Source organism: Bidens hawaiensis, unplaced genomic scaffold (genome assembly GCF_021521415.1).
Source record: "Bidens hawaiensis isolate Kalapana, Puna unplaced genomic scaffold, B.hawaiensis_p1.1 tig00064036_1, whole genome shotgun sequence".
NCBI lineage: Eukaryota > Viridiplantae > Streptophyta > Magnoliopsida > Asterales > Asteraceae > Bidens > Bidens hawaiensis.
Genome location: NW_027501460.1, coordinates 1 through 22788, shown reverse-complemented (window position 1 = coordinate 22788; position 22788 = coordinate 1). Strand labels below are relative to the sequence as shown.

Genomic DNA, 22788 nt, shown 5'->3' with positions numbered 1-22788 from the left:
GGAGTTGGTGGTGGTGCCGATGGTGGTGGTGGTTGTTAGGTGGTGGTGTTGTTAAAAAAATAGGGTGAAGGAGGAATAAAATGAAAAAAAATAAGGGGGTGAGAAGGAATGGATTTGATGGAATGAGATTCCATGTGTAATGGATGATTCCATTGAGCAACCAAACACCACTTTTTTCATTCCTACGTAATGAATCATTCCATTCCTACTGTCATTCATGCGTATCAAACGCTACCCTAGTATTCTGAACACTTGAATCAAACTAATAAAACTATAAAATTGACAGAATAAGAACAATTTAAAATGATTTAAAAAATTGTATTCTTATATTTTATGTGTGTTGTCTATATATTTATATATTTGTTCATACATTTCGAGCGAGAAAACGAGCGGACACTTTCCGAGCAATTTCCGATAACTTTAGTTAAAGTGAGACAGTGTGACATGTGTCAGCTTGGAAAGAGCCAATATTCTTTTCTTTATTTTTTTTTTGAACAACAATTTACATTAAAAAGGCAAAGCTAGAAGCTACAATAAAAATAAGAATTAAAAGGAAAAGTAACACCACTCGTTCCAACGTAAAGCCTTAAACAAAAGCCTATTTTTTTTTATTCAAAGAAAATGCAAAGATATAACGTTTTCCACCAACTTTGATATCACTATCGGTTTGTTGGAGAAGGCTGACTTATTTCTCGCCTATTAAATACACCACCTATTAAATACACCACCACACAGTCATAATAATACCTTGAAAGACTTTATTCTTTTTATTACAAAGCCAATAGGTTAATGAACCGAAATCAAGCCAATAGGTGAAGTGATGCTTGCCAACATTTGTAGCTCACAAATATGACAAAGACTGATTATATATTTATAATTTTTACATATCTCAAGTTTCTAATAATTATGTGTTTTCGCTAATATATAATTTAAAGAGTAAACTGCAGCATTTGTTCTTGTGATTTGTTCAAATTCGCTATTTCAGTTCAAAAGTTTAAAATTTGCTAATTTAGTCCCTAAGGTTTCATTTACGTTGCAATTTTCGTCCATAAGGTTTCGTTTTCATTGCGATTTTTGTCTCTATGGTTTGCTAAAATCTCTTATTTCAGTCCAAAATATGTTAACGAAAAAGACAGAAATTGCAATGAAAATGAAACACTGGGAACGAAAATAGCAAATTTTAAACTTTTGGACTAAAATAGCAATTTTGAACAAACCACATAAACGAAAACCGTAGTTTACTCAAATTTAAACTCTAAACCATAAAATCACTTGACTAATAAAATATCATCTTAATTATTTTTTTGTGTAAAAAAATAATAAATAATTCATTTAAAAGTTAGTTTTCAAATGTTACAAATAAATCATATGCAGTGAAAAATAATATTAAATACCAATTAACTTTTTTTTTTTAAAATAGCAAATTTCATAAACCACAAACTAGTAAGCAGCTAGAAAACAAACAAAAAAGTAAGGTTAACTTAATATAAAAAAATACATCATCACTCCAATTATTTTCATTGCAACATATAGGTAGGGGCAAGGCTACTTCCTTCATGGCTTGCACATAACCTTTTTGCTTTTCGTACGCTAAATAATGTCAAAAAAGGCTTTTCATAAATAAAAAAATATATACTATAAAAAATTGAGCGTAAACAAGAAGCTTGCCAAGACTTGAGCTATGCTTGTTTAAATTATGAGAGCTCGAGTTTGGTTTATTTTAAGCTTTGTTTCTGAAGTTTGAAATGATCTCAAATAACACATGAACAGCTTAACTCATTAACACCCTTATTCAAAATCTATCATACTTATTTTCTCCTCTAAATATAGTGTATTGACATTCTTAAATTTGTTAAAAGATGTATGAGAAATTATCTCTAACCTAAGTTTTGTATATTAATATCCATACTTTCTTATATTCCTTGTAAATTAAGCATAATTTTAGCACATTAAAGGTTAAAATTTTGTCATAACTATACGAAAAGGCGTGCTAGTTTAAATTTTATCTGTTAAAATCTTTAAATTTCCGGCAATAAACTTTAACTTAACTGACATTGGGGGGGGATTGTGATAGATGCCACAAGGTCTTAAGTTTGATATTTTAACTCAATGGGTCTTTGGGCAGCGGGTTTTCCTCGAAACAAGAAATGATAGGCTTGAGCTACCCGTGACGAAGGATCATTAGGGCAAGGGGTCCCCCCCCCTCCCCTCCGGTTTTTGCGCAGCAGTGTAAATTTAGCTGTTTTTGGCCCGAATTTTTTATATGTAGTGTAAATTTACCTATTTTTAACCGAAAATTGAGCCCGACTCCCCTCTTTTATAAATTTTTTTGAAAAATAAATTTTGAGTCTGGCCCCTCCGGCCATCACGTGCAAGCTTCGTCACTGTGGGCTACCTGAACGTATGAGATCGATTTTTGCTATTAGATCTCGCTGGATAGTCAGATTTTATTGTTTGGTCGTTAAAATAAATAAATAAATAAACAACAAAAATAACTCAAGTGTTTCAAATAAAGAATAATACCTTGGGAAAATGTACTTAACTAAAATAACCACAAGTGCTTCCTTTTGATTCTTTTAAAGTACTTTTGAACATTTCATAGCTCAAGAAACACAGAAAAGAACCTTTTAACAATTAAAAAATTACACAACAAAGTTACTTTTTTTTAAATCTTTCACTTCCAAGAAAACTTGAATTATGTTTTTCCATAAAACTTGTAAAACTAGTCAGAATTACAGCAATAAAAAATTTATCTTTTTTCTGAATTTCCCATTTTACCCTTGTGTTCAGTCAGAGTGCTACATTACATATTATTCTGTCTTGTTTCCTTCTTTTTGCTCAAAACACCACTCAAGAAATGGCTAAAGATGAAGACTTTAAGCTTCTCAAGATCCAAGTTCACTAACTTTTATCTTTTTTAAACTTTTATTTTTTTTATATATTTTCCTTTAATATTCTTCACATTCTTGATTTACTGTTCTTCATTGTTTGTATTTATTTATTTTATTTATTTATGTACTTTTATCTGCAGACTTGTACTTTGAGAGTAAACCTGCACTGTGATGGTTGCAAGCACAAAGTCAAGAAAATTCTTCAGAGAATTGAAGGTGAGTTTTTTTTTTAAGCTAGCAAAAATGTAACTTGGGTTTTGATAAATTTGTTAAATTTATGCAAAATGTGGTTTTCTTTTGAAGATATTAAATCTAGAGGAATGTACAATTTTCTATACATAATGTACTAATTATCTCTGAAAATGAAGTTAATTAAATAATTATTACATATTCTACTATTTCAAGTATAAAGTGAAATGGGATTTTGAAAAAAGATTTATAATTTATGCAAAATGTGGCGTTCTTGTGATGTAATGCTTTTTTCAAGTCCTTTTTCATAGATAATGTTGCTAAAAGGCTAAATCCTATAATAAGTACAATGTTGTACATCTCTCAATGCATGATGTACAAGTCATGTTTTTTGGTTTTGCTTTGGATTTGTGAGCTTTTGAAGAAAAGATACAAATTTGATGTTCTTTTCTTGTGGATAGCTGATTTGTTTTGATGCTCAATAGGCCCTGTAAATGAACCGAACGAACACAAACAAGGGTATATTCGTGTTCGCGTTCATTCATTTATCTTTAAACGAAAACACGAACATAATCGGACAAATATATGTGTTCATGCTCGATCGTTTAAAAAGTAAGCACGTTAGTGTCGTTTATGTTCGTTCATTTAAAATCTAAACAAACTGTTCACAAACATACATCGACAATGGCGAAGGTTGCTTAGGGCCTGGGTCCCCCCCTCCCCCTGCACTAGTGTAAATTTACCCGTTTTCGTCCGAAATTTTTTATACATAGTGTAAATTTAGCCGTTTTCGGCCGAAATTTTTTATATGTAGTGTAGAATTTAGCCTTTTTCGCCTGAAATTTTTTATATGTAGTGTAAAATTTAGCCATTTTCAGCCGAAATTTTGTATGCATAGTGTAAAAATAGCCGTTTTCGGCTGAAAATTTGAGCACGGCCCCCTTCGTTTGTGAAATTTTGTATACATTTTGAGTCCGGACCCCCCGATGTCTTAGTCCAAGCTTCGCCACTGTACATGGAGATAATTGAACAAAAGATAAGCAAGCATTTATGAACAAACGTAAAGGAACATAAATGAACACGCTTAAATGAACACAAACGAACAAATATAAAACATTAGACGATCACGATTCATCAAAAGTTTTATCCTAAAATGAACATAAACAAACGTACATAAACGAACTAAATTTACCTTCACGAGCTTAAATGAGCGAACGAAACATGTGGTCATGTCCATTCGTTTAATAAAATGAACGCAAACTTTTTGTTCATGTAATTGTGTTCGGTGGTTTATTAAATGAACAAATATAAACGAACTTCCCGCCGAACGGTTCACTAAAAGCTCAGTTCTTTTACAGGCCTAGTCAACATATCATATAATATACATGTGTTTGATACACTAACTGTGTTATAATATTATATATAGGTGTGTATCACGTTAACATAGATGCAGAGTTACAAAAGGTAACAGTTTCAGGAAGTGTAGACCCTGCAGTTTTGTTAAAGAAGCTTGTGAAAGCTGGTAAACATGCTGAAATTTGGTCAAACAAGTCAAACCAAAGTCAAAGTCAAAATCAGCAAAATCCGAAAGGAATTTGTAAAAAAGATGACAAGAAAAACACACCCCAGAAAGAAAAATTCATCAAAGGCCTTGAATCTTTGAAAAAACCGGAAAAGATTCAACCTTTGACCGCCGGTGACGATTCGTTTGAAGATGATGAGGATTTGAGGTTTGTTTGTGGGAAAGCGAGTCAGTTAGGGATTTTGAAGCAGAAACAAGAAGCAGGTGCGGGTTTGGGTAATGTACCAAAAAATTCAAAAAATAAAAGTCAACCCAACAATGCAAATGCGAAGAAAAGTCAAAGCGCGGGAGGGCAAAAGGGTAATTTTGAGAATTTGAATGAGGGTAAAAGTGTGAGTGACTTGGCCTCCATAATGAATAGTCTTGGTGTCGGTGCTGGTGTTGGTGCTGGTGGTAATCTTGGAGCGTTTGAACCGGCTTCGGGTGGTCAACATATGATGATGAACATGAGTGGTTTAGGATTCAACCACCACCACCAACACCAGCAAGAGTACAACAACCACTCGGTTGTCGCCCCGTCATTAATGATGAACCTTCAAAACCGGCAATCAATGTATCAAAGGCCTCCTATCATGCCACCAACCACTGGCTACTACTACTACAACTACCACTACAACCCCGAGCCTTACCCTTACTATGACCACCCTAACGACGGCTACTACTACGCTAAGCACCCTAACGACGGCTACTACTACACGGGTGGCGGCGGTGGTGATGTGAACATGATGAGTGATGAGAACACAAGCACTTGTGCTATCATGTGAGGGGCAAAAGTGGAAAAGATTTAGGCTTTTAAGTATGGTAAAAGAAGTAATGGTTTGATGTTGTTGATGTTTTTCTTTGTTAACCATGTTGAAATGACTTGTTTAATAATGGTTGATGTTCTTGTGTTTGTAGTGTCATCAATTGTTACATTTATTTATTAGTTTATTTGGCAAATCCTGTGTAATATACGGGTTCAAAAGCTAGCTGCCTATATAAGGTAATGTGTAATGAGGTGTTATAAGGGCATATATGGGTGGGTAAGGTTCCTACACAGCTAAACCATCTCGGGGCATTATAAGGACGTGTGCGTTTTCACCGTAAAGTCTGTATGTATTTTGTAGTGGTAATGATTGAAAAGACATTATCCATTACATATGTTTTTTATTGAAGAAAAAAGTGACAATGACGTGGCAGAAACCCTTAAACGAAATTGACTATTATGCATGGCCAAAGCGAAATTGTTCAATCGATATTTCTTTGTTAATCATAAATAAGAGGAGGAGCGTAAAGTGTTACACAGATATAGATATTACGTGTTAACTTTTTTAAAAATATTTTTATTTTAAAGTTTGTTTTTCAAAAACAGATAATGTTCGTTGGCGTGAGACTTCGTAACCACAATACAAATATATTAAAGTCAACTCTGTGTCATTTGGGATGGTGGGACAAACCTTGGGAAGGACAATCCGTCCATAAGTGACGTATTATTAACAATCGACACACATTTTATATTGGTCCGGACATGATGAGTTCTAAAGGACTGTTTGATCGCTATTACTACTAATTGCTATTGAGTACATTGGCCATGCATACTAACTCAAGAAAAATAATGTGCGAGCTACTTGTGGTGAAACAAATATATCAATATGATGACGTGTTGGTGTATTTGAAATGCGATGAATGAAGCCATCTTCTTAAACAAAGAAATTCTGACTTCTAATTTCTAAATTGGTGAATGGTTTTAAATCTTTGGGGTTTTCTTTGGATGCCTTCATAGCCTTTGGGTTTTTTGGGAAGGCGTATAACTTAGAGGTGCACAAAAAACCTAAACCCGGAACGGGTTTTTTTTATACCCGGGTTTTACCATCCGAACCCGTACCGACCCTACCCGTAGGGTACGGAAGGGTATTCATTATAGTACCAAAATCCGTAACCGGAACTGGTTTGTAACCAGTAATACCTGAAACCGGAACCGGGTTTTTCAATTTCCTTATTTATACCCGAAATACTCAAAAAATACATGAAAAATACTCTAAAAAAGGGCAACGCCTTGAAAATCCAATCTATACCCGAAAAATACCCGGAAAAAACCAAAAGTAAGGTTTTTCAAAACCCGGAAATAGGGTATTCAAATACCCTGTTTTAGAATACCCAGTTCCATACCCGACCCGAACCCGGTGCATAGGGTATGGTTTTTAGAGACAATAACTCGACCCGAGTATGGCCAATACCCGATTTTCCAGTACCCGTTCATACCTGAACCCGGTTCCATACGCGAGACCAAGTATTAGGAAAACCCGATTTATAGGCCTCACTCTAACTCCTTGCTAACCATGCTCCACGTTGCTTTTTTAATGAAATTTGTTGTTAAAAAAAAAGACGAAGATAATTGTTTGTGTTTTGGAAAATTTGGTTTATTTATGAACAAAAAAATAAAAAATTCTTTAATACTCCATGTATGGTTTCAAAGCTTTTGTCTGATGAGTAATGATAGCTAAATGTCTCGTGCAGTATTTAATGGTGTCCAATCGAATAGTCAGTGGCGGAGCCACGATGTACACACCATCCCGTATTTTTTTCGAATTTATATATAGCCTGTATTATTGAATTAACGATCGAATTCGTTATTTTTCGGTATGCAAACCCAGTATCATTTTAAAAGAGCATTCGAATCCATTGATTATGAAAATTTAATTAATATTTTTAGCAATGAATATTATTTTTATAAATATAAAAGCTTAAAAGTATAAAAATCACTATCAAACATTATAATGAGCAAAAAATCACTCATATATAGATTATAAAAAAAAGGCCATGTTCATAAAATGGTGAATAAGCCCAACCCAATTAACCTTATTAATTGAATATAACACATATATAAGAAAAAAAAACAAAAACAAAAAGAACAACGATCAATTTCTGTTTCCATCGAGCAGAGTCAAAATGTCGTTGTCTCGTCTTCAACTCTTTGCCAGCTCGTCTCAAAGCTTCAACTATCGTCTTACCTTCAGACTTAAACCAGACCACAACGACCTAGCCAACTCTTTGTTTGCTGCTTCAAGACTAAAAGGTTTCAATTGATTATATGAATGATCGATTCTTGCATTTGTTATAGTGAAAATGAGTTCTTTTTGAAAGTCACGATTAAAATGTTATGGATCATTTTCAAAACATGAAAACATGTTGGGAACAACAATAATAATGGGAAATGTTAAAATACAAAGGGGAGACAAAAATGAAAAGTGCGAGAAGGATTTGTGGCCATACAAAAAATATAAATAAAAACAAAAAAGTTTAAAAACCAAAAATGTTTCCCTCGTCATTCTCGTTAAAAAAAAAACTTCGAAAAGACACAATGAAGAAAATGAACAAAAGACACAATTATAACTAAAAAAGAGACAATAAATCGCAAAATGTAACACAATGCCGAACAAAATATAACACAATGTTGAGTAATATAACACAATATCAAGAAAGAAAGACACAATGTCAAGGAAAAAAAACACAATCAATTATGAAAATAAACACAAAACACAATGATAAACAAAAAGAAACAATGGTCTTTTTCACTCAACATTGTGTCTTTTTCGAGTTTTTTTTAAGAACGAGGAAAACGGTGGAAACATTTTAGTGTTTTTACCATTTTTTGTTTTTTGTTAAATTTTGAGTTATGATTTTTTATTTATTTATTTTTTATTTTTTTGAAGGGTTTTTTTTTTGTGTGTATAAATCCTTCTTATTTTTGTCTCCCTTTGTAGAATAACTTGACCCTAGGTTAAAATAGGATGTTTTGAGTTTTGTAAGGATCAGATATTCTAGTCCATCAATTCTGGATTTAGATGTGTGAGATTCGTCTAGAAGAATGATCAAGTGTCATATAAGGGGAAAAGTATACAAGTAATAATACACATTCGTTGAGTTGCTACTTCATATGCAACGCACCCCCCCCCCCCTTTTCTCTTTAAAGCGTTAATACCTTTTTACACGGCAATTTATTATTATAAAAAAATCACCATAATAACGAACATCTTTTTTATCTTTAATATGGGTAACATATTGCTATATAAAAATCAAAACAAAAATAGACTACGATTAGCGGCGAGCTTAAATGGTAGCGCTTCACCAACTCCTTAGAGTAGAGGTGCACAAAACAACCGGTTTCGGACCCGACCCGACGGTTCCTACACGGAACCGAACCTACCCGTGGGTATGGACCGGGTTTTGGATTTCCCTATGAAACTGTACCCGAAAACAAAACTGAACCGGACATGGTGGGAACCGGTTCCGCCAATACCCGGTCAAAACCCGGTCGTACCCTACCCGAAACCCGAAAAAAAAAACCCGATGGAACCGGTCAAATACCCGACTATACCCGGACCCAGTTTTGACTTTTGTTGACTATACCCGGTTCCGGTTCCTGAGAATACCCGGTTTGTGCACCTCTAGCTTAGAGGATCCAGCCCTACTAGTTAGGCGAACACCACTCTGTGCGAGAGGTGTGAGGTTCGACCCCAGTCACTGGGGACATATTTTGGTAAATGCGATACAAATTAACAAATCAAATGGATTAAACGAACACATGCATTTCACGACAACCATTGATCCGGTACAGTAAGAAAATAACTGGTCATGGCCTTTCGAAACCTTCTTTTGTACTGTTTCGGAGATATTATCGTTGGTGACGCATTCTTGGGCCCACCAAGAATCCCGGACGCTTTTACCCATGTTTCGAGTTGCTTATCCCATGTATATTGTCTCATGAAATCAATAATCCCTAGAACCAATTCTTTACTCTCGTCGTCAACTCCAACCAACAACGAGTAATCCATCACGTCAACTGACTGCACAACCACAAGATTCACGTTAAATCGATCAAAAGTACCAACTTTCAATGCATGTAATACAACTACTAAAGCATAAAGTTGTTTGCATAAACGGGCCTAGTAAAGATTTCAACTTTATTCTTTATATGAGATTTCTTGATCTAGTATTGAGTTTCTTGGAAAAGTCAAATAATGTGAATCTTGTGTAAAGACTAGAACTTAATTTGTATATAATAAAATACCAGCTTCAAGAACACTAATAATCTAATATTATTTAAAAAGCAAATTGCTTTTTTGCCCTCGCGGTTTAGGTTCCATAGCCCTTTCAGCCCAAAATAGAACGTTTAACTTTCGTTGCAGTCTCACCAAACCCCCCCCCCCCCCCCCGCCAATATATATATATATATATATATATATATATATATATTCCATCCAATTATTACAATTACATGAGGGGCAAAATGGTCTTTAAAAAGAAACTTAACTCAATAAAATTGTGTGAACTTAAAAGGAAAAATATAGTAATATACTACATCGTTTTAGTTTTTCGTTTCAACTTTTTTTTAAAATGTTTTTAGCTATATACGCCTTATTTTATAAGATTATTAGGGGAAAAACGTTACCGCTAAGAAAGATGTGTCATTCCAAACAGCTCTTTCAAGGTTTCTCTTAGCTTTGCTTCCGAGAAAGAGGGGGTTCGTACACAAGGCTTCCAATAAGTTCATATCGAGCATCGTCCCTTTAATATCCGAGTTGTAGCGCGATCTTGCAGACCCTTTAAGATCATAAACCCGAGAAATATTTTTCTTGAAGAACAAATTCTCCATAACCATCACAATTGTTTTTGATTCTTTCCCACCTCTCAAATGCTTCACATTAACCTTTCATCATTAAACATACATCATCAAATTCACATAAAAATAATAATAATAAATCTTTACTAAATGACTAAAAAGTCAAAAGGTAAAAAAGTCAACCTGATAAATACCGACGATTTTAGCAAGACAAGTTGGGCTCCCGGTGTTTAGCGAATCGGTCAAGTATTTGAAATATTGTGGTGCGAATTCCTCAAACGAATCTAGCTCGGTTTTCGTGACACCCTTTATTAAAAATCGATCATCTAAAGATTTGGCAAACTGGGCCCCACTTTTCCCTCCTTGTGCAACCCACTTCTTGCATCGGCTCAAAGAACGCATGTAGTCGAGTTCGTTACGACAACATTTCTTCCTAAGACCATCAAATTGCTTTGCAAAATAACAAGTGACCGAGAACTTGACTTTTCCACCGGGGCCAGATTCATCCTCAAAAGAAATTGTTAAATGATGAGAGCTTTTAGGCTCGGGATATAACAATCCGCTTGAGGATGATGAATTGTCGAAATCATTATTAGAGCCAAAAGATTGCCAAGATGAAAGCTTTGGAGCCAGTGAATGGTTTTGGTTGAGATACGGTTTCAGTGAACCAGTCTCCATATTCTTTGGAAGCAAGGGCGTATGATATTATGCTTGTCGGCTCATTTTCGTATACAGCAATGACTACGTGTTGACCACAAATTAAATGGGCCCCGTCAGGGAGAAAAGACGTTTGGGAAAAGAGCGGTTTTGAACTCCATAAGAGTTCGAGTTTCTGATCTGCATTGGGGAGAACTTGTAAGTAACTCCTGTGTATGCTGCAAACAGGATCTTTGACTTTGACTTTGACTTCGACCATGTGGGTGCGATTTCTCGATTCTTCGTCCTTCATTCTTTCTTGAAGAGCCATAGCAGAATCAAAGGAATAGACCCGAGCAGGTGTGGAAGTCAACCTCCGATAACGTGGATTCCCCAGTCGGGTCAACGGTCCGGTCCATGCAGAGTCAATCTTGTCAGATAATAATGATGCATTCCCTTCAATTTGACTATCACCGGTTTCTTCACTTTGGTCAACTTGATTAAATTCTGGGTCAACGGCTGCACGACTATGGTCAACGGTATCTTCAATTGCCGAATAACTTCTTTGGTGTTTGTAGGTTCCCTGGACGGATCGCACGAGATATCTCGATCAATTCAGGTGCGGAATCCCTGCGTAGATCGTTACGAGTATAGAACACGAATCACACGAAACGAACATACGTTATATAATAACTCAAACACGTGATACGATATCACTATTACAGACTCTCGTCCTCACGTTACAATGAACTTGATAAACTACTGAAACGAACAACTAACTGGAACCTAACTACAAAACCAAGCCGTAACCTAGGTATATAAATACACGACAACTTCGCCTGGCATGTTCAGGCGAAGTTGTCCATAACTTCGCTTGACTAACAAGTTCGCCTGTTAAGCAAACTTGTCAGTAACTTCGCTTAAACATACAAAACATAATTAAACATTACAGACTCGATTACAGACACTAGACTATGAACTACTGACATTATGCACCAACAGACTCCCCCCTTGGCAGTAGCTTCATATCTTGATCTTTAAGCACTTGTCTTGTAATCTTCAACCTTGTATCTTCACGCATGCACTCCTTCTCTAACACAACTCTTTGATACTTCCTCGCTTCGTCCTTCCAAGCAGGAATATAAAAGATTTTCATCTCATTGAGCACCTGCAGATCAGCTTGCGATAAGTTTACCAAATGCATCGGATCGTAAACTCTTAGGAGCTCTTGTTCATCCTCGTCTTCCATCACTGCCTCTGCTGTCTCACAATCCACAAACCACCACTTTAGGTCTTTAAGCACATCCTTGGGCATAAGCTTCATCGGTACTTCTTTCAAACACCGGATCGGTTTATACTTCATGACCATCCAAGGTTTTCCATCAGCTCTCAAACCTCTATCCTTGTCTTCAACAAGTTTTCCCTTCTGCGGTTTCAACAGCTCAAACTTCTTCTCTTTTATACTCTCTCTCCATACAATTTTCCAAATAACTCTAGCCATATTATCGTCACTCCGATTGATTAACCCCAATCTGGCTAAGTCTTTCACTTCACATTCCGGCAGTGTATTCAACGACCTTAACATTCTTTTAAAATACTGAACGCCGTCATACCGTTTAATCACAAAGAGCTTCAACTGCTCATCATAGATCCAGCAAATAATCCCTTTCTTCGCTTCAGCATAGCCTTTAATATTGTAACTCTTCTTAAACATTGTAGGGACCGCCGGTTTCTTCGTTTTGACGAACCACTGAGCAAAGCCTTCCTTCCACCTAGGCTGCTCTTCCCATTCAGTCTCATCGATTACTGTCTCATTACCCATATCTGCTCTCTCCACACCTGGAATGTCATGCTCCACATTCTCTTCAACAGCTTCTTCAATCACAATCTGAGCACCAATCTTTTCAATCTCTTCGACTGGCAATACATCATCATCAAACAACACATCATCACTAAACATATCATCATCTAATTCTTTCAAAGCATCAATCACATCATCTCCCATTTCTTCATCATCAACCATCACCACTTCATCACCACCAGAACTGCCAGCCGCACCTGCAGATTCCCCCTGAGCCGTGGAAGTCCCAAGAGCTTGAGTAGTTCTTGGCAACTCACCACCTGCACCTTTCGATGCATTGGGATCATCGTCTCTATCATTTCTCTTCTTTGTCCTTAACTCGTCGCCTTTACAGCCTGTCTCCCCCTGAGATGCCAATAACTCCTTCATAGCATCTATAATTCTCCCATGTTCAACCAGGAGGGACGACTGTAGTTGATTTTCTGCTACTAGGCGTTGAATAGCCTTTACAGCCTTGATTTTCTGCTACTTGGCAGAGTAGTTGTGTCACCGGAGGAGGAAGTGGACCTTGATGCAGAATTCGGAGGTCAAGGATTCTTCGATATGGATCGGGTGGATCCAGAGGAGAACGTTCAGATCCCAGTTGAACGTGTCTCGACTGTGCGTATTACTAGAGCAGCTACGACGGTGGCTGACTCAGATCTTGATGATGTTATGGATGAGGCGAGAAGGATGTTGGTGACTCAAGAGAAGACGTTTGGAAAGAGAAAGAGGACAGCTGATGATAGTGAGTCAGAAGAAGAAGAGGATATTCACAAGTTGATTAGACGTTCAAGACGGGAAAGGACAGGTGCAGGTATGGGAGCTGGAGAGACTTCAAGAGTTGTACGTTTCGCTCCGCCCGCACTGTCAGGTATGTCGATTGTTCTTACATCACTACAGGTCACAAGTTTAAGCGCCACCGATGTACCCGTGGTGGCTACAACATCATATGTTGGCCTCCCGTCTATCACACTCCAGCTGACGACTCCAGATATCGTATCGTTGCCGCCTCCAACGCTTACTCCGTCGGAGGTTGTTGCACAATTTGTAGAGTCCACAGTCGTTGCAACTGCAGGGTTGTCGGTCACGATACCACCTGCGGTTACGTCCACAGCTGCTTCTGATGTCCCGGTTTCATTCGAAATCCCTGCTGAGTATACTCAAGACACATCTCACATGAGGTTTGATTTCAATGCAACCCTCTCAGACTCGGAGAGAATAGCTGCACTTGAGCGGGTCGTGGCAGAACAATCAAGGGTGAATCTTGTCCAGACCCAGGCTATTCAACGCCTAGTAGCAGAAAATCAACTACAGTCGTCCCTCCTGGTTGAACATGGGAGAATTATAGATGCTATGAAGGAGTTATTGGCATCTCAGGGGGAGACAGGCTGTAAAGGCGACGAGTTAAGGACAAAGAAGAGAAATGATAGAGACGATGATCCCAATGCATCGAAAGGTGCAGGTGGTGAGTTGCCAAGAACTACTCAAGCTCTTGGGACTTCCACGGCTCAGGGGGAATCTGCAGGTGCGGCTGGCAGTTCTGGTGGTGATGAAGTGGTGATGGTTGATGATGAAGAAATGGGAGATGATGTGATTGATGCTTTGAAAGAATTAGATGATGATATGTTTAGTGATGATGTGTTGTTTGATGATGATGTATTGCCAGTCGAAGAGATTGAAAAGATTGGTGCTCAGATTGTGATTGAAGAAGCTGTTGAAGAGAATGTGGAGCATGACATTCCAGGTGTGGAGAGAGCAGATATGGGTAATGAGACAGTAATCGATGAGACTGAATGGGAAGAGCAGCCTAGGTGGAAGGAAGGCTATGCTCAGTGGTTCGTCAAATCGAAGAAACCGGCGGTCCCTACAATGTTTAAGAAGAGTTACAATATTAAAGGCTATGCTGAAGCGAAGAAAGGGATTATTTGCTGGATCTATGATGAGCAGTTGAAGCTCTTTGTGATTAAACGGTATGACGGCGTTCAGTATTTTAAAAGAATGTTAAGGTCGTTGAATACACTGCCGGAATGTGAAGTGAAAGACTTAGCCAGATTGGGGTTAATCAATCGGAGTGACGATAATATGGCTAGAGTTATTTGGAAAATTGTATGGAGAGAGAGTATAAAAGAGAAGAAGTTTGAGCTGTTGAAACCGCAGAAGAGAAAACTTGTTGAAGACAAGGATAGAGGTTTGAGAGCTGATGGAAAACCTTGGATGGTCATGAAGTATAAACCGATCCGGTGTTTGAAAGAAGTACCGATGAAGCTTATGCCCAAGGATGTGCTTAAAGACCTAAAGTGGTGGTTTGTGGATTGTGAGACAGCAGAGGCAGTGATGGAAGACGAGGATGAACAAGAGCTCCTAAGAGTTTACGATCCGATGCATTTGGTAAACTTATCGCAAGCTGATCTGCAGGTGCTCAATGAGAAGAAAATCTTTTATATTCCTGCTTTGAAGGACGAAGCGAGGAAGTATCAAAGAGTTGTGTCAGTTTGTGTTAGAGAAGGAGTGCATGCGTGAAGATACAAGGTTGAAGATTACAAGACAAGTGCTTAAAGATCAAGATATGAAGCTACTGCCAAGGGGGAGTCTGTTGGTGCATAATGTCAGTAGTTCATAGTCTAGTGTCTGTAATCGAGTCTGTAATGTTTAATTATGTTTTGTATGTTTAAGCGAAGTTACTGACAAGTTCGCTTAACAGGCGAACTTGTTAGTCAAGCGAAGTTATGATAATCACTTTCCTCCTTCGCTCAGAACCTCTTCGCGAACTTGTCTAGGGTACTCTCAATGATAGTCTAGGGTACTCTCAATGATAATCATAGTCTAGGGTACAGAGAGTTATGATTAACAAGTTCGCCTAGACTAGGGTACCCTAGACTAGGGTACTCTCAATGATAATCACTTTCCTCCTTCGCCTGTTAAGCGAACTTGTCTAGAGTACCCTAGACTAGGGTACAGAGAGTTATGATTAACAAGTTCGCCTGTTAAGCGAACTTGTCAGTAACTTCGCTTAAACATACAAAACATAATTAAACATTACAGACTCGATTACAGACACTAGACTATGAACTACTGACATTATGCACCAACAGTGTTTGACCTCACATTACAGTTCTTATTATATAAAGAATCTAGCGACTTCAGTCTTCGATCCCAAACATGCAAACTGATTGTGAGGGAATGTCTCAAACGATTAAGTTCAAAAATATCGATTTCAGTCTCACATTCTTCAGCACATGAATTAAGCAGACCCTATATCAAGAATCAAAAGACGAGCGGTAATTAATAAACAAAAAACAAGAAAAAAAACAAATCTTTTTTACTTTTTCAAGATCGGTTTTACTTACCATGTATACATCTCTTTCTTTGACTAAATCTTTTTTCAACTCCTCGATTTGTTTACTTAACTCACTTGTATCATCTTTACCAATACCAGAAATACCGTTCTGTCCAGTCTCGTGTAATAAATCAGATATCTCATTGTACAACACTTTTGTCTTGCTCAAAATCTCTACTACTTCTTTCTTTAACCAATCCTGTTGAACATGGCCACCGAACTGTAGTACGGATGGTGGCAAACTAACGGAAAGAATATCAATTGGAGAATACCGGAAAAACACAACCATATCACCCAAGCTGTATATGTCAAACGCAAGTTAAGTTAATCACATGCATAAAGTCATAAACACATGCATATGTACATATAATGTTAAAAGACGCTTTTACCCGTAGAAACGAAGGCAGTCTCTTTGCAGAGAATGACCGCAGCCCGCGATGCGATTAGCAGTTGCGTGATTTGAAAAACTAAGTTCCAAAAATTTCCCGAAAGAAAGACCCCATGCAGCATTAGACATAACCACCCCAGGGGTTGCGGGTGGGACCCCGTTTACAGGTGGACATCTGAGACACCTGTGCCACATCCATATCTTTCCATCTTTCTCCCCGGGTGGGTTCAGGGATGGAAGCCGTTTAACATTAATTGTTAAGTTCCCCTGTGGGTGAGTATAGCATATCACATGGGCTTCAGCTGGCTTGTTGCAAGATCGACATGATGATGTCTGAATGAAAAACCCGAATCAAATCCAACCGGAAAGTGATAGAACAATTAATATTATTATTAACAAAAGGATAAGGATATCATTAATATTAACTATACCTAATATAATGATCATCTAGAAGGTCAAGGTTCAATCTCAAATTTTTTTGTTAATAAGTGCAGTTAAGGCAAAAAAAAATTGTATTATTTGTTACCTAATAAAAAATGGTAATCTTGAAGGGTAAAGGTTCGATTTTTTTTGTTAAGAGACGTAGTTTAGGTAAAAAAAAAAAGGACAGAAAGAAAGAAAGAAAGAAACTGTCAAACTTTTACCTGATCGAAACGATAATCTTGAAGGGTAAAGGTTCAATCTTTTTGTTTATACATGCATGATACTCAAGATCTTGAAGGGTAAAGGTTCAACATTACATGCAATTGACACATATAACTTATATTTATTAATGTTACCTGATCAAAAAGATCATCTTGGAGGTACCTCCCGAGTGGTTTATCAAAGCATCCATAGAACTTTATACGCAGAAGTCTCGATCTTTCACATACGTTACCATTTAACACACATCGGTTAGAAAACGAAACTAAAATGCTCTGATTATTATTATCCGTTGCTGAATAATATTCATTTGAGTCGTCAGGTTACTTCAGTTCTTTCGGTTGATTCACATGACGTTGTTGCTTCGAAGACAGCAGCGGTAGATACAACAGCTCCATTCATTGTCATATCATCAACCGCAACATCATGGTCATCAGGCTTGGGGAGGTCGGTGATTTCCGAGGGCGTTATCATCAATTTAGGTAAAGTAGCACCCTCGTCTGCCAGGAAAGATGTCTCTAGTGATAAATGATAAGCAGCAAAGACCGGCATACTGAACAACATGTTTGACTTTCTTTAGTTTCTCATGGCATGACCCTTTTAGCAAGACCTACAAAACCAAAAAAAAAAAAAAAGATAATGGTCAAAATCAAGAAAAAGTGAATGTTACTATTGAATGGGTTGATTTGGGGTTAACTTTAATATTTGTGAAAACGGTCGTTTGGAGAGTTGACAATTTTACCGTGCAACCTAACCGCCTGGGGCAACTATCGAAAAACATCAATGTCTTGGATGGTTTCTTGGTGAACTGAGTGGCGGCTTCATGGTGTTCGGTGAACTTTTCCAGTCGAAATAGCTCGCATTGGCCCAAACGCGTGGTGGTGATCTTATCCATAGATGGAGTTATAGAAGTGCCTGTACACCTGGCAATACGCTCCAGTAAAGGCCGTTTGACATTTGAAACCAATGAGATCTCTTTGGCTAAAAGATACTCTTGTGCATACGGAGATACACTCTTTTCTACCAGTAGCGCGTTTGGACAACGCGCCCCTATTTTTGAAACAATCATCTTCAAATGATCAATTTCCTGTTTTAGCATTAAGTTCATTAACTAAAGTTACTTTCTTCAAACTTTGAAAAAATTTAACAATGAAATATTGTGATTTTCATGAAATACAGAGAATATAAGCAAAAATAACCTGCTGCAGTAGCGTCTCCATAGAAGCTAGCTGATTTTGAGCCCGTTGATACTCGAGGGCCCCGCCTAATATAAGCAATCTAGGGTTCTTGTACTGGGAAGTCATGCGTTTGTGTTTTATATTTTTCGTACAAACTACTCCTTTAACAAACATGCTGCATAGAACGATAGAAAGAAAAACAGAAGAAAAGTTTAATCGCCATGTCATATTTTTATTTGAAGAAGGAATCAAACTTCAAGAATATTATTTTGTCGGTAACTCGGTACCTTTCATTTGGGCTTCCCGAAGCTATACATTTAATCTTCACATAATCACCAGGATCCATGCTGCCACCCTCTGCTAGTATCCGGTTTCACAAAGTTAGCAGCTTGCCATGCTAAAGACGTAATAACATCAAGCCAATCATCTGCCGCCACGTATGCAGATTGCAATAGTTGAGATACAAGAGCCCTAAAATGACCCTGAACTACATTTTCCAGAGGCTTTTTAAGCTCGAAACTTTTGTCGCTTTCTGAAAGAACACTCATAAGCGTATCACTAGATGAAAAAACATCACCCACGGGTCCCATTTCATCATCATCGTCAGCATACGAGAAGAAACCGGCTTCTTCATTGTGTAATGGCAGAGATACCAAATAAGACCGTTGTTTTCAAAATCTAACGGCTCGTATGGTCCCTAAATGTTGGTGAATCATCACTAGTGGTTCTATTATCAGGTTCTTGGGTCCGCTTTGGTGGCTTTCTAAAACAGTCACCAACGGTTTGTGGTCAATACGACCATCGGTTATAGGCCTAGGAGTTCCCTGGTCATCGGGCTGTACAGAATAGCTAAGTCTAGTGGAAGTAAAGTGGGCCTACATGGGCGTCTGATGGGCTCGAACCAGCAGATGTTAAATTGTGAAATTCATGTCTAGTGTTGGCACTACCGGAATCAACGTCTGAGGTGTCAAGATTATACGGGCTGATGATGTTTTTCGAAGAATATTCTCCTTCGTCTTCGTCACTCCTGCCATCAAGCAGAATAACGTAATCAAATAATTAGTTGTTAATAAGTTGATCAACAAAAGTCAAAACGCGTTTATGATCGGTTTCTGTTCGTGTTGAAACCAGTTTCTTGACTGGTTTACGATCGGTTTCGGTTCAGATTTTGATCGGTTTTGGCCCGGTTTTGGTTCGGTTAACCGGTTTTGGTGGAGAAAATTACAAACCGGTTCCGAGCCTACGATTTCAATCGGTTCCAAACCGGTTTCTGCATAACCGCTTCCAACCGGTTCGGTTTCGGTTCGGTTAACCGGTTTATTTGCCCACCTCTATCTAAAGAAGTAGTTCAGGAGTTACATATGTTTTTTCAATGACTTATAATATTCATGATTAATTACATAATACCATCAAACTGTTAATAGTTAGAAACTTAGAAACCATGATCCAATCATAATACACATAAAATAATTAAACAATAAAACAAATCAAAAAAATATCAAAATCAACAAAAAAATAAAATTAACATAAAAATTTGAGCATCAAAAATTCAAAATCATTTGATTCAAATATACACACAAAAAAAAAGTACCTGCTCGTGGAGCAACAAACGGACACTGCTTCAAGAGATGATCCGTCAAATCTCTCACTCGAATAATCTGATGACGGTGAATCACAAGGATGTATCTTATGACTAAACTTGCCCCCAAACTTCTGCTTAACCTCAACCCACCACAAAACTTGCACGATCCGACACCAAGCCTTTATCATCAACAACAACAAACAAACCGTGTCCTCGCACACAGCTCTCGCAAAACAACCGGCTACACTTCCGACAACCGCAAGACTCCGAAACTCTCACTCCACATTCACAACATATAAGTTGACCAACATTATCCATGTTGACTTCACCAGACATAGAATTTGCATCACTTGTTCCCCAATAAATTAAAGTTACAAACTTTATCATCAGATATTAAAACTCACCCAATTCTTGTTATAATAATAATAATAATAATAATAATAATAATAATAATAATATCCTATATTATTAATTTCCTATGTCAATAAACTAAAAAAATAAATGATTTAAGGAACAAAAAAGTCTCCTTTAAATCATAAATATTATATACACACATACAACACAAATTATTATACAAAACCCTAAAGTACCAACCCTAGATACCCAATTCCAGAATCTCATCAATATTTGAAGCTCTGAAACTCAAATTGAACATTAAATAGACAAGACCCACAAGTTAATTGCTTCAATTGACGTAAAGATTTGTGATTCGAACACGAAGAACTCACACTGAGCTTCAAATTCATCAAAATTGAAGTACGGAATCGAAAAATTGAGCAGATTGTAATGAAATTGATGAAGTGGAGTGTGAAATTAACCGATTAAAGAGGTTCAATTTCGGTTCAAACAGAGGAAATTAGGTTTTTTTTTTTGCAATTGATATTAAGCTTCAATATAATCAAAATTGAAGAACTAAAACAATCAATTGAGCAGATTTATGACAAGATTGAAGATGTGGGGTATGGATTCAACAGATTAAAGAGGTTTAATTTCATCAAAATCATCAAAACAGAGGAAATTGGGGGGGGGGGGGTTTGCAACTTCAAATTCATCAAAAGTGAAGTTCAGAATCAAACAATTGAGCAAATTAAAGCAGAATTGAAGAACTAGAGTACTAAATAAACTTATTAAAGAAGAAATTAGGGTTTGCAAGTCCATATGAAGTTGAAGTTGAAACTTTATGTGTTGCTTTACCGAAAGTAGCGGTAGTGCTTTCATTTTCAGTACTCTGAAACTGTATTTAAAATTGTAGAGTCATTATATTATACACACACATAATAATAATAATAATAATAATAATAATAATAATATTATTATTATTATTATGTAAAGGGTGACGAGAATGAGAAGTGTGAGAATTGTGGATACACCAAAAATCCCTAAAAAAATTCGAAAGAAAATAACGTAAAAATCATAACCAAATAAATATATAAATAATGAAAAAATTTAAAAACTAAAATATTTCCCTCGTCATTCCCATTCCAAAAAAAAAACGACGAAAAGACACGATGCCGAGAAAAAAAAGACACAATACCGAAAATGAATAAACAACACAATGATAAACAAAAAAAAACAATAGATCGTAAAATATAGCACGACGCCGAACAAAAATATGACAAAATGTTGAATATTATAATACAATATCAAGAAAAAAAAAGACACAATTAATGAGGAAAATAAACACAAAACACAAAGATAAACAAAAAGTCACAATGATCTTTTTCACTCAATATTGTATATTTTTCGAGTTTTTTAAATTTTTTTGAGAGCGAGGAAGACGACGAAACATTTTTGTGTTTTTACATTTTTTGTTTTTGTATTAAAATTTAAGTTATGATTTTTTTTAATTAATTTTTCATTATTTTTTTATGATTTTTTTTTGTGTAACAATTCTTTTCATTTTTGTCATCATTATTACTGTATTTAGTAAACGCTAATTAGATTTATGTCTCTGTTTGGACTGTCTTAATCACTATCTAATCTAAGGAGAATCTTTGACAGGAGTTTCTAATGGCCCACCATTGTTTCACTTTTTGAATATTATTTTACTTAAAACCCCCTCAAGTGTTTGACAAGTTATTTATGTCACCATTTATCTCTAGATGAGTTACAGTTAAGGGTAGTAGAGGCGTTTCCGGGTATTCCTTTGCGGGTAGGCTTTGTCGAGCGGGTACACCCATCGCCAGCTAAGCGGGTATTTGTTGAAACCATGTTAAGTGGGTTATAGTAACCGAGAAAAGACGAGGAGAGAGAGAGAGAATTGTGAAATGTGTTGGTGTCTGGAGAGGAAAGAGGTAGACAAATGGTTAGACAGGTAGGTGATAACACAGCTTATGATAATGCATGCTCGACGGGTACCTTCGGTTTGCAATGAGTTGTCTAAGGGGTGTTGGATGTTAGTCAAGTTTCTAAGAGGAACGCTTCGTCCCCCCCCCCCCCCTAATAGTTAAATAAAAGGGTTGCGCGTAAACAAGCAAGATAGAGCATAAGCTTAAGCCAGCGAGCCAGTATGAGCTTGCTAAGTGAAGCTAGGATCCAAGCTTGAGCTTGAGATCGTTTAAGCTCAGCTTAATTCAAGTTTTCTGCAAGCATATCTCGAGTAGCTCGTGAGGCTTTTATTTAAACCTCTAACAGCATTTCTGGAATATGTAACATAATCCACGTTAACTTGGTGGTTTTGATAGTTGATTTGTGTCATTGAGTAATTGCTCGTAGATAGCTTGATGAAAAGATTATAATTTTTTTATTTTTAATGTAGTTTTCAGTATTTAAAAGTTATTGTGTATGAGTTTGACTAACAATATAATCTTGCCTGGTGGTTATGTATTTTTACCATATCGGTGAGGTTATATACCAGAGTGTTCGTAGCTGGTGGTATTGAAGTGTGTGTGTATGGTGATGTCGCTCCTGAAAGATTA

General features: G+C 36.8%; 1 protein-coding gene and 1 pseudogene across 2 annotated transcripts; one reads left to right on the top strand and one right to left on the bottom strand.

The window, feature by feature from the left end:
- Positions 1-2845: 2845 nt before the first annotated feature.
- LOC143604150 (uncharacterized) lies at positions 2846-5449 on the top strand. Its single transcript, XM_077080719.1, has 3 exons — positions 2846-2896; positions 3032-3107; positions 4507-5449. The coding sequence occupies exons 1-3, from the start codon at positions 2858-2860 to the stop codon at positions 5424-5426; spliced, it is 1035 nt and encodes a 344-aa protein (XP_076936834.1). The 5' UTR covers positions 2846-2857; the 3' UTR covers positions 5427-5449.
- Positions 5450-9233: 3784 nt separating this feature from the next.
- Positions 9234-20257, bottom strand: LOC143604151 (putative 1-phosphatidylinositol-3-phosphate 5-kinase FAB1C; annotated as a pseudogene). The gene is made up of 11 exons (XR_013148231.1): positions 19880-20257; positions 18576-19315; positions 18310-18463; positions 17853-18197; positions 17248-17720; positions 16470-16801; positions 16091-16379; positions 15849-15995; positions 10448-11483; positions 10094-10351; positions 9234-9488 (listed from the first exon to the last, which is right to left on the bottom strand). The product of XR_013148231.1 is annotated as a putative 1-phosphatidylinositol-3-phosphate 5-kinase FAB1C (transcript).
- Positions 20258-22788: the final 2531 nt, after the last annotated feature.